At 41.7% G+C, this 11,368-nt stretch overlaps 5 protein-coding genes across 5 annotated transcripts in view; 4 read left to right on the top strand and 1 right to left on the bottom strand.

Moving 5' to 3' along the window:
- Window positions 1-557: 557 nt before the first annotated feature.
- LOC111481164 (ethylene-responsive transcription factor ERF011-like) lies at window positions 558-1,501 on the top strand. Its single transcript, XM_023126518.1, has 2 exons — window positions 558-754; window positions 917-1,501. Exons 1-2 carry the CDS (start codon window positions 641-643, stop codon window positions 1,397-1,399), a joined length of 597 nt encoding a protein of 198 aa, XP_022982286.1. The 5' UTR covers window positions 558-640; the 3' UTR covers window positions 1,400-1,501.
- Window positions 1,502-3,928: 2,427 nt separating this feature from the next.
- LOC111481126 (uncharacterized acetyltransferase At3g50280-like) lies at window positions 3,929-5,557 on the top strand. The gene has a single exon (XM_023126470.1). It carries the CDS (start codon window positions 4,024-4,026, stop codon window positions 5,428-5,430), a length of 1,407 nt encoding a protein of 468 aa, XP_022982238.1. The 5' UTR covers window positions 3,929-4,023; the 3' UTR covers window positions 5,431-5,557.
- A 62-nt stretch (window positions 5,558-5,619) lies between these two features.
- LOC111481132 (uncharacterized acetyltransferase At3g50280-like) lies at window positions 5,620-7,450 on the top strand. Its single transcript, XM_023126481.1, has one exon. It carries the CDS (start codon window positions 5,961-5,963, stop codon window positions 7,344-7,346), a length of 1,386 nt encoding a protein of 461 aa, XP_022982249.1. The 5' UTR covers window positions 5,620-5,960; the 3' UTR covers window positions 7,347-7,450.
- Window positions 7,451-8,079: 629 nt separating this feature from the next.
- LOC111481133 (uncharacterized acetyltransferase At3g50280-like) lies at window positions 8,080-9,971 on the top strand. The gene is made up of 2 exons (XM_023126482.1): window positions 8,080-9,585; window positions 9,629-9,971. The coding sequence occupies exon 1, from the start codon at window positions 8,216-8,218 to the stop codon at window positions 9,575-9,577; it is 1,362 nt and encodes a 453-aa protein (XP_022982250.1). The 5' UTR covers window positions 8,080-8,215; the 3' UTR covers window positions 9,578-9,585; window positions 9,629-9,971.
- A 91-nt stretch (window positions 9,972-10,062) lies between these two features.
- The window catches only part of LOC111481145 (probable BOI-related E3 ubiquitin-protein ligase 2), a 2,798-nt gene continuing 1,492 nt past the window's right edge, over window positions 10,063-11,368 (bottom strand). The window contains exon 4 of the mRNA XM_023126498.1: window positions 10,063-10,816. Coding sequence (XP_022982266.1) covers window positions 10,289-10,816 — 528 coding nt within the window. The 3' untranslated portion in view covers window positions 10,063-10,288. The remainder of the gene's footprint in view (window positions 10,817-11,368) is intronic.

Below are 11,368 nucleotides of genomic sequence, written 5' to 3' on the forward strand. Positions count from 1 at the left end.
GCTAATATGAATGAATCTACAACATCTACTAAAGGAATCGCCCATGACTTACTTTAATAATGGTTTAAGACGGTGAATATCTACAACATCTACTAAAGGAATCGCCCATGACTTACTTTAATAATGGTTTAAGACGGTGAATGAAGCATTAATTAAATTTAATTATGCTAAAGTGTATTGAAAAGTCAAAATATTTAAAAAATCAAACCGACCATCCCCTCTTCTCATTAGCTACTGCCAAACAAACTGCTCCCACGTAATACGTCATAAAAATTAAACTCTCTCTCTGTCTCTGTCTCCGTCTCGAACCCCCGCCTTCCCATTCTAATTAATTCCTCCAAATCATGCATAAAATTAATATTTTATAAATTTATTGCGTGGACGGAAAGTTTTGGACGGACACAGAGTCCACCGCCGCCGACTTTTCTCTCAGCTACTTCGCTCCCACGCTGTACCATCATCATCCACTTGTCCACCATCCAAGTTACCTATTTTCCACGTCATCTTCTTGTATTATTTACGTTAACATGTATATATATATTTTCTTCTTTCTGTTATTTCAGTTTGCCCAAGAAAAAGAAAAAGAAAAAAAAAAGAATGAATAGAGAAATAAAGGGATGTTTATGACCGGTGATAAAATATGTCGGCCAAAGTTGGATTTGTGTTGAAGGAAGATCAACGTGGCGGGCGTGGGTGTTGGACAGAGAAGCAGCGAAGTAGGAAACAATTCCGCCCTTCTTTTTATCTTCTATGGGTATTTTTATGTATTTATATTTATTTGAATTAATATAAATCTGGCAATCCCAAAGCTATGTATAAGTAGATTCAAACAGCGCGCCACCATCTTGTTTGTTCAAACTGCAGCTGGGGTTCTGTTTTTATGTTTTTCTCATGGCTCTCATCTTTCAATTTTTAGAATTATAAATACCCACAATCGGTACAAGGGGTGTTGCGGTGTGTGAAGATGGAAGGACAAGTTTGCTCGGGTGTAAGTTCATCGACAGAGAAGAGGAAGCAAAGGCATCAACAAGAGAAGCAATATAGAGGAATAAGGATGAGGAAGTGGGGGAAGTGGGTGGCGGAAATCAGAGAACCCAACAAGCGTTCCAGGATTTGGCTTGGTTCTTACACAACTCCGGTCGCCGCCGCCAGGGCTTACGACACCGCCGTCTTCTACCTCCGAGGCCCCTCCGCCCGGCTGAATTTCCCGGAATCCATTTTCGAAGAGGACCAGCTGCAGGATGTGTCAGCCGCCTCCATACGCAAAAGAGCCACCGAAATCGGCGCTAGGGTTGACGCCATCCAAACCTCTCTACTTGCCTCTAATTCAAACTCTCAAATTTCGGAGAAGCCTGATTTAAACCAGTACCCCAACCCCGAAAGCTCAGACGACGATTAATCTCGTATCCCAACCAATGATTCCGTTTGATCGGCTGTAGTTCTGCGATTGTAACCACTCCAAATCGGCTAATACAAATAGTTGTTCTGACGTTCCCTTTTTTTTTATTATTTTTTTTAATTTTATTTAGTATGAATTGTTTAGTTTCTTCTTTTATTTTTTATTTAAAAAAAGAAGAAGAAGAAGAAGAAGAAATTAGGAGAGGCGTGACCATGTGGATGAGTGTTTCCAGGTACGGCCACCGGAGAAGATGGGGAAAGGATAGAAACAAAAGAAAGAAGAGAAAAGAAAAGAGTTTGGAAGGAGGGGACAACAAGTGGTGCACATGACATGCTTGTGGAGTCCACAACAAAGGCAGAATGAAAAAAGAAGCACAATATATGTGAGAGCGAGAGGAAGCTGTGATGGTGGCCTCTCATATTATGAGCTTTTGAATTCTCACTTCCAGTTCAACCCTTACCCAACATTTGTTTTCATTTCCTTATCTTCCTATAATACCACCAACATGGGGACGACAACCGCACACCCCAACCACCGCTGCCCGCCCCTCCAAACCCTATACATCACCTCCCTATTTTTCTTCTTCGCGTATGGGTTTGACCAAACAACTTCTAACAGGCTCAATGTTGAATTTTGGCCTCGTAAGTGAAAGAGAACGAAACATTCTTTAAAAAAAATAATAATAAACAAATCTAAAAAATATAATGTCACTCCTAGCGCAGTGAATTTATTGGTTTTAGTCAAATCTTAATTAAATTTTCTCACCGGTCTAGTAACCCAGTGATCCAAACTGGGATTCATTCACTTTCATCTTTTTTTCCTTCCATTTATTAGTATGCCAATCAAAACCTTTGACTTTTCTCTTTTTCCTTTAAAATTCCTGCCGTGGATGTGGGTCGACCCTGAAACTCAATTGAATTTTGCATTATTAAAACACACCGCTTTTCATGGATCTTGTACAATTTTCTTTCCATAATCTTTTCATTTTATTCATCTTCGTCTCAGCTTCCATGCACGACCCATATCCACAAATATTAGTTTATATTTAATACGGACACCAAACACCAACACCAACACCAACACCAACACCAACCTTAATAATTGCCGGAATCCCATGATGATTTGTCATACAAAGAGGTCGGTGCCAGGTGCAGTCGACACCTCCGCTAATCTTTTTTACTCCACACTCCTCCATGAATATAATCGAAAATATTACACCATGGTTAAGGTTGTGTGTACTGTGAAGTAAAAAAAGAAAAAGTGGTCAAAGGTCAAAGGAATGGTAGTGTTTATTGAGTGGTGACTCACCGTCACTGAGCTGTCGCTTTCGTACCGAACCGTTTCCAATGCGGGGAAGGTTTTGTTGGGATATAATTCAGTAACGTGTCGAGCAGTTATTTAAAACACAAGTTCGTCCCCACCGCTTCAAATCTTTTTGCTAATATATTCGAGGAATTGAATAAATCCATAATTCCACGCCCACTAACCCATGATGAGACAAAAATGTATTATATGGTTTATACTCCGTACGGGTCATACATCAATTATTTGGAAATAATCAATTAATACGTCACTCAATAATATGTGTATGGAGGAAGCATGTAGCATTCAAAAATATTAAGTGTTTTATTAAACCATAAATATTATTTACCACACAAATTTATACATTTAAAATTAAAACCACTCAAATATTATGGTTAGAAGTTTTTAGCTGTGAAGATGAAGAAGAGGACGGCCAGAGTTAGTTCTCACCTAACTTAGAGAGGATAACGAAACATTTCTCACAAATCTGTGGAAATCTCTTCCTAGTAGACACGTTTTAAAACTATGAATCTAACGACAATACGTAATGGGCCAAAACAGAAAATATCTACTAGCAATAGGCTTGGGCTATTACAAATGACATCAAAGCTAGACACCGAGTAGTGTGCTGGCGAGGACGTTGGACCTTAAGGAGTAGATTGTGAAATCCTACATTAGTTGGAGAAGATAACAAAACATTTATTATAAAAATGTGGAAACCTCTCTTTAGTAGACGCGTTTTAAAATGGTAAGACCAAGAGCAATACGTAACGGACAGACTAAAGCAGACAATATTTGCTCACCGATTTGCAAACAAGAACGTTGAGCCTCCAAGGGGATAGTTTCTGAGATTCTACATAGGGTGGAATTGTGAGATTCCACATCAGTTAGAGAGAGAACGAAACATTCTTTATAAAGATGTCAGTGTGCCAACAAGAACGTTGTGCCCCAAGGGGATGAATCGTGAGATTCCACATCGGGCCAGATAGTGAGATCTCATATCGGTTAATAAAACATTTCTTATAAAGATGTGGAGACCTCTCTCCCTAGTCAACGCATTTTAAAACGTGAGGCTGACGACAATACGTAATGGGTTAGATCAGACAATCTTAAACGGGCTTAGATTGGACAATATTTATTAACTGGGGTTGGGGTTGGGCAGTTAGAGTGAGACTGTCTGATGGGTAGAAACAAAGGAAGAGTGTCGGTGATGATTGTGAAGAATGAAGGCAGTTTTAAAAGATTCGCATATCCCCACTTTTCAACAAATAATTGAGGCGGTGGGTTTGTTCTTATCGGAATCCTACCTATCTTCAACGACGATGAAGCCCCAACATCCTTCAGTCCGACGGATCTCCGAGTGCTTTCTCAAACCAGACATAGAATGCCTTCCACAAGAATCAAAGCAGCCCTATTACTTGAGCCATTGGGATCTTAACCTCCTTCCCATCCAATACATCCAAAAAGGTCTTCTCTTTCGCAAACCCTCCGAGGCCTTCGAAGATGGACACCCTTTTATGGCCACTCTTCTTCACCGCCTCAAACGCTCCCTCTCCTCTGCTCTCTTTCATTTCTACCCACTTTCCGGCCGCCTCGCTTCCATCATTAATGAGCATCAAGCTTCCATCTTGGTTTATGTGGACTGCGTCAACACCCCTGGAGCGAAGTTCACCCACGCCGCCCTCGACCTCACAATCTCGCATCTTCTCTCCCCTGTTGATGTGCCTTTAGTGGTTCACTCTTTATTTGACCCTGACCTCCACACAGCCGTCAACTACGATGGCCATACCCTGCCTTTACTATCCATTCAGGTAACGGAATTATTGGACGGCATCTTCATCGGTTCTTCCTTCAACCATTCCATTGGCGATGGAACCTCCCACTGGAATTTCTTCAAGACGTGGTCTGAGATTTTTCAGTCACTACCACCGGATGGAGATGACATTGTTTCAATTTCACGGCCACCCATTCGGAAGCGGTGGTTTCCTGATGGGCATGGTCCAATTATCAACCTCCCCTTCACCCACTCCGATCAGTTTAAGATAAGATTCAAAGCCCCCGAACTCAGGGAGAGAATCTTCCACTTCACGAAAGAATCTATTGCTGCGCTCAAAGCAAAAGCCAATGCAGAGTGCGGCAGCGAAGAAATCTCATCCTTTCAGGCGATGAGTGCGCTTGTATGGCGCTCCATAACACGAGCTCGCCGCCAACCACAAAACCAAATCACGATTTGCAGAATGGTTGCTAATAACAGAGCAAAATTAGAGGTACCCACATCGGAAGATTACTTCGGCAACGTAATTACAACATTGAAAGTGAGTGCAAAAGCAGGGGAAGTGGTTGAAGGCGGGCTAGGTTGGGCGGCGTGGAAATTGCACGAAGCCGTGGTGGACAACACAAAAGAAAAGTTCAGAGAGGCAGTTGAGCAATGGTTCGAGTGTCCTTGTACTTTTCGACTGGATCAAATTTTTGTAACGAACAGCTTGTCGATGACTAGCTCGCCCAAGTTCAATATATATGGGAATGAATTTGGAATGGGAAAAGCGGTGGCGGTCCGGAGTGGATGTGCAAACAAGTTCGACGGCAAAGTGAGTTCGTATCCAGGGTATGAAGGAGGAGGAAGCGTGGATTTAGAGATCGCCCTGTTCCCACATAATATGGCGAATTTGGAGGCTGATTCGGAGTTCATGAGTGCTGTCTCTTCCCCGCCTCATCTGTTCCATCAGTAATATGATGTATTTTCAAGATCAAGCTTGGAGTTCGGATGGTTTCAAGTTTCTAATTTTTCCATTAAATTTCAAACAATTGTGAGATTAATTTTCATCCTCTCTCTTTTAGCATTGTTTTTACACTTTTGACCTCTTTATTTTTTAATTTCATCTTCTTCTCCCTAATCAACGGGATAATATTTATTAATGATTAATGGTGGACTTGAACTGTTTAAATCTATTACGGAGCTCGAGCTCGAAGCCAATGCTAATGCAGAGTGTGGCACCAATGAAATTTCCATGTTCCTAGTGGGGTTGTATGCAATTGTATGGCGGCCCAATATACGTGGATACTTACCTATGACGAGTGTCCAACTAAATACTGAAACCGATTCAAATTTCGAAGAGGCAAAATCCAAGTTTTATTATCTACAGTTGGTTCCTTCTCCGAAGCCGCACATCAAAACACCAACTCTTCACTCATCTCTTCCCACAAGAAAAAGCACCAATTTTCCTGCTGCTACTCACAAACGCCTTAAACTCCGACCAAAATGAACCCTCGTTATCCTCCGCTGCGTCACATCTCCAGCTGCTTTGTCAAACCAGAATTGGATTGCCTTCCCCAAGAATCGAAGCAGCCACTATATTTGAGCCCTTTGGATCTCCCCATGCTTTCCTCCCACTATATCCAGAAGGGCCTCCTCTTTCACAAACCCCCCGACGCCTATCACCATCCACACACTTTTATGCCCAATCTTCTTCACCGCCTCAAAACCTCCCTCTCCACCGCTCTCCTACATTTCTACCCACTTTCCGGCCGCCTTGCTTCCACCATCAACGATCATCAACCTTCCATCTCGGTCTATGTAGACTGTGTTAACAGCCCTGGAGCCAAGTTCATCCACGCCGCCCTCGACACCACAATTTCTGATGTTCTCTCCCCCGTTGACGTGCCTTCCGTGGTCCACTCTTTCTTTGACCACGACCGGGCTGTCAACTACGACGGTCAAACCATGCCTTTGCTCTCCATTCAGGCAACGGAGTTATTGGACGGAGTCTTCATCGGCTGTTCCTTCAACCACGCCATCGGCGACGGAACCTCCTACTGGAATTTCTTCAACATGTGGTCTGAGATTTTTCAAGCACCTTCAAATCAAATTTCGCGTCCCCCAGTTCTTAAGCGTTGGTTTCCTGATGGGTATGGTCCAATTATAAATCTCCCTTTTACCCACACCGATCAATTTATCAGCAGATTCGAGGCGCCTCAACTTCGTGAGAGAATATTCCACTTTTCAGCAGAATCAATTGCAAAATTGAAAGCAAAAGCCAAAACAGAGTGCGGCAGTAAAGAAATCTCCTCCTTCCAATCGCTGTCTGCACTCGTATGGCGATCCATAACACGAGGTCGCCGCATAGCAGAGGATCAACCCACCATTTGCATGATGGCGGCGAATGGCAGAGCAAGATTAGAACCGCCCTTTTCTGAAAACTACTTCGGCAACGTAGTTACAGCAGTGAAAGCGGAAGCAAAAGCAGGGGAGTTGCTTGAAAAAGAACTTGGATGGGCGGCGTTGAAGTTGCACGATGCTGTGGTGAACATCACCGACAAGAATTTAAGAGACTCACTTGACCAATGGCTGCAATCTCCTTATACTTTCCAATTGGGTCGATTTTTTAGTCCGAATAGTATCATGATGGGGAGCTCTCCGAGGTTCAATGTGTATGGGAATGAGTTCGGAATGGGAAAGGCGGTGGCGTTAAGAAGTGGTTATGCCAATAAATTTGACGGCAAAGTGTCATCGTTTCCAGGAAACGAGGGAGGAGGAAGCATTGATTTAGAGATCTGCCTTCTCCCGCAAAATATGGCAATGCTGGAATCTGATTTGGAGTTCATGAATGTCGTCTCTTCCTCGCCTTTTCAGCCCTTTGAATCATGATTCTATGTCATAAAATATGCAACAAATCGTGTATTTTTCAAGATGATTTGATTTACTTTGAAACCCAGGAGCTGCATTTTGAATGTTTTTTTATCTTTGTGTGTATAGAAATGGTTGTTTTTCTTTGGAAATGATCCACCCCACTCTCTATACTTTCTCTGATCTATATAAGACCCCACCAAATCTACAGATTCGGGGAGGAGCTTAGTGTCGTGGGATTTCACATTTAATGTTCCAGATCAAGAGTAAAAAAAGAAAAAGTCTAAATTTTTTATTTGGATCTTTCTACTCGACAACTTGATTAAGACTACTAAAATGACTCTAGCATGCAAATGCAAATAAACAAGTTCATAGTTAAGGAAACATAAGAAGGAGCTTTCATTCTAATGTGAAAAATGATTATATATCTTATGGTCAATTGAAAGATCCTACCTTCATGAGAGAGAGAAACGAATTATTATTTTGTAATTAATAAACACGTTTAAAACCTTAATTTGTGCTGGTTTAGACTAAGTTTAAATAAAAAGTAGAATTAAACCATTGGAATATTTATGATGCAAAGTTGAATGTCTTGGTTATTATACTATTTAATGTAGACTTTGGTAACCTTACATCTTATGCATCCAAATTATCTTCGTTTACATCACTCGCACTGTTTTAAAAGCTGACCACAGAAGGTATCCACGAATCTTCCAATGCCTAACCCTTGCGGTTCAATCTTGGCTTCTCTCAAGTTTTTTCTATTTTCAAATAGGATTGGTCAAAATTGATCAGCCTTCCTACACCTCTTATTTAAACCAACCAACTCAACACGACACATCGGAACATAGATAGTCCGGCGTCTCACAAATCCACACTGTTCCGACAATATGATTCACTACATCTCAGAGTGCTTCATCGAACCTCACACCATCCCCGAACAATCTAAGCATCCATATCACCTTGGCCCATGGGACCTTGCCATGCTTTCTATGCACTACATCCAAAAGGGTCTGCTTTACGCCAAATCTCCCGCCACCGTCGACGACGGCGGCCGCTTCATGGACGATCTCTTGAAAAAGCTCAAGCACTCACTCTCAGTTGCCCTCGTTCATTTCTTCCCACTCGCCGGACGACTCGCAACGATTTCATATGAAGATGAAGGCTCTTCCCTCGTTTATGTGGACTGCAAAAACAGCCCCGGAGCCAAATTCATCCACGCGCGTGCCGACATGTCGAGTTCTGATATTCTTTCACCCTCTGACGTGCCGTTGATTGTCGAATCGTTCTTTGACCATGACAGAGCAGTCAACCACGATGGTCATTCCAGGCCGTTGTTGTCCGTTCAGGTCACCGAATTAGTTGACGCCGTCTTCATTGGGTGTTCCGCTAACCACACCATCGTCGACGGAACATCGTACTGGCATTTCTTCAACATGTGGTCCGAAATATTTGAAGCAGGGGATGACAATATTTCCATTTCACGCCCACCGATTCACCAGCGTTGGTTCCCGGAGGGCCATGGTCCAATTCTAAAGCTTCCATTTACGGACCCTGATCAATTTATTAGCAGATTCGAGGCGCCCCAACTCAGCAAAAAGTACTTCCATTTTTCTTCCGAATCGGTGGCTGCACTGAAAGCAAAGGCAAATACAGAGTACGAAACCAATAAAATCTCGTCCTTCCAGTCCTTATCTGCGCTGATGTGGAGATGCATAACGCGAGTCCGTGGCCTACCGCCAGATCAAACCATCGGTTGCATAATGGCAATAAACAACCGATCAAGATTGGAGCCACCCTTATCGGAAAATTACTTCGGGAATTCGATTCATACAATAAGAGGAGTAGCGACGGTGAAGGAGCTACTGGAAAACAACCTTGGATGGGCGGCGTGGAAATTGCACGAGGCTGTGGTGAACCACACGGATAATGTAGTGAGAGGTGCTGTGAAGAAATGGATGGAATCTCCGTTGATATTCCAAATAGCCGGAATGTTTGATCCATTGAGCGTGATGATTGGAAGTTCCCCCAGATTCAACAAGTACGGGAACGTGTTTGGAATGGGGAAGGCGCTGTGTCTTCGAAGTGGGTATGCTCATAAGTTCGATGGGACTGTAGCGTGTTACCCAGGTTCTGAAGGAGGAGGAAGTATAGAACTGGAGCTCTGCCTTCCGCCGGCTGCCATGAGTGCTCTCGAGGCTGATCAGGAATTCATGGATGCTGTTACGGTTTCATTTAATCCGTTGCACTGAAAACTACATTCACTTTAAAATAGGCGCCCCTCTTTTTGGTAATTTTTATCTTTTTTTTTTATTCCTTAATAAGAACGAGGTATTTTTACCTCTCAACACCTAAATCAAAGGGACACTTCAACCATTTCACAGACATGCCATTTTTGTCCTGATAAACAAGGAAATGTTGGTTTATTGCAAGGTTTAGTCCATATAACGGTTAGCCTTGCAATTTTAAAACGTGTCTATTAGGAAGATGTGAGTTAGTCTATTAGAGAGAGGTGGGTTTGGGCGGTTACAACTGGTATCAAAGCAAAATTACCAAACGGTGCAAAGGAATAAGGATGGACCCTCTCTGTAGCAAACACTTTTAAAATCATGTTCGAAGCTTTGAAAATCCTTAGTTTTATCCCTATGCTATTTTATGCTAGTATTATATCTGTTTCAAGCAGATCATTCCTCAGATTTTGAAGAACAAGGGAAAAGACTACAAGAAACGAGGGAAAAGAAACCCTTCAATGTACAGATATATTTCATTTCTCTAAATATTTGTATATTAACTATAAATCAAAAATAGTTAATATACAAATCAATATCAAGATGTGGAGTCATAAATCGTATGACAGCCCTATGAAATGTTTACAACATAGTGAACAATTTAAAGGAAACAAAAATACATAATTGTCACAAGAGAAGTATATATGAATTGAGCATCGTACACAAGGTACAACTTTACATATAAACTTCCATACCTATGAATTTTGAGGATCGACACAGAGGGCAAATGGTAAGCTTACTTTCGCACTCCTTGCACAGGCAGAGATGTTTACAAGGCAACAAAAGCATGCACACTTCATTAACCCTGCAACCCTTACAGATCATCAACTCCTTCATATCATTGCTGTTGCTGCGAAGCAGTTGAAAATCAAGTGACTGACCATTGCAGCACGATGCGGTGTCTTCAACCTCGCTATCCCCACATCCTTCCTTGCTATCCCTGCTTTGAGCATACACCTGCTGAAGATTTAACTTGAGGGCCGAGATCATGTTCTCGTTGTATCTAGCCCGCTGCTGCAACGCACCAGCTTCCACTGACAGCTGCTCCATTCGGTGTTCGAGCTCCATGTTTTTCTTGTTAATACACTCCATCTCTGCTTCTTTTTCTTGTAGTTTCTGAATGATTTTTTCCTCCACAATCGAAAGAGTTTGGAGTTGATTGGCTTGGATCTTCTCCAATATGGTATGTCGCAGCCTATCACCCTATTAATAGAAAGAGACATAGAAGATGAAGATCCATGGTTAAAATTCAGGAGTCAGGACACACACATAATTGAAACAGCTGTGAAAGAATTGTTGGTGCAACAAACATGAACAAGTAAATCATATTGAAATTTACAAGATGACCCAAGGCCACTGTGAACATTGATCACAAATAAAACTATAAAACCAACAAGGAAACGCCATATGGTAAAGGCACGCACAATCTATCATGACAGTGTGACTTCCAGAAAGTTTAAACCCAAATTCAAAAACTGACATAACCCTGATAAGACAACCGTGGAGGGTTGATCTAATGGTCAGAAGGCAAGCTATATACTCCAATCTCTATAAAGTCGTTGGTTCAAAATTATGGTGACTATCTATCATGAAAATTAAATATGCTAAGAACGCGTCAAAATCAAATATTATAGGGTTAAGAATTATCCCATCTGATTAGTGAGGGTAAGACGATGAAAACACTCGTGATTAAGCAAAAAAAAAAAAAAAAAAAAAAAAAAAAAAAAAAAAAAAAAAAAAAAAAAAAAAAAAAAA

This window comes from Cucurbita maxima, unplaced genomic scaffold (assembly GCF_002738345.1).
Source record: "Cucurbita maxima cultivar Rimu unplaced genomic scaffold, Cmax_1.0 Cma_Scf00006, whole genome shotgun sequence".
NCBI lineage: Eukaryota > Viridiplantae > Streptophyta > Magnoliopsida > Cucurbitales > Cucurbitaceae > Cucurbita > Cucurbita maxima.

Coding starts and splice junctions, on each gene's coding strand:
- LOC111481164 (XM_023126518.1), top strand. CDS start 641: ATGTCGGCCAAAGTTGGATTTGTGTTGAAGGAAGATCAACGTGGCGGG. Junction 755..916: donor CTTCTTTTTATCTTCTATGG/GTATTTTTATGT, acceptor TTCAATTTTTAG/AATTATAAATACCCACAATC.
- LOC111481126 (XM_023126470.1), top strand. CDS start 4,024: ATGAAGCCCCAACATCCTTCAGTCCGACGGATCTCCGAGTGCTTTCTC.
- LOC111481132 (XM_023126481.1), top strand. CDS start 5,961: ATGAACCCTCGTTATCCTCCGCTGCGTCACATCTCCAGCTGCTTTGTC.
- LOC111481133 (XM_023126482.1), top strand. CDS start 8,216: ATGATTCACTACATCTCAGAGTGCTTCATCGAACCTCACACCATCCCC.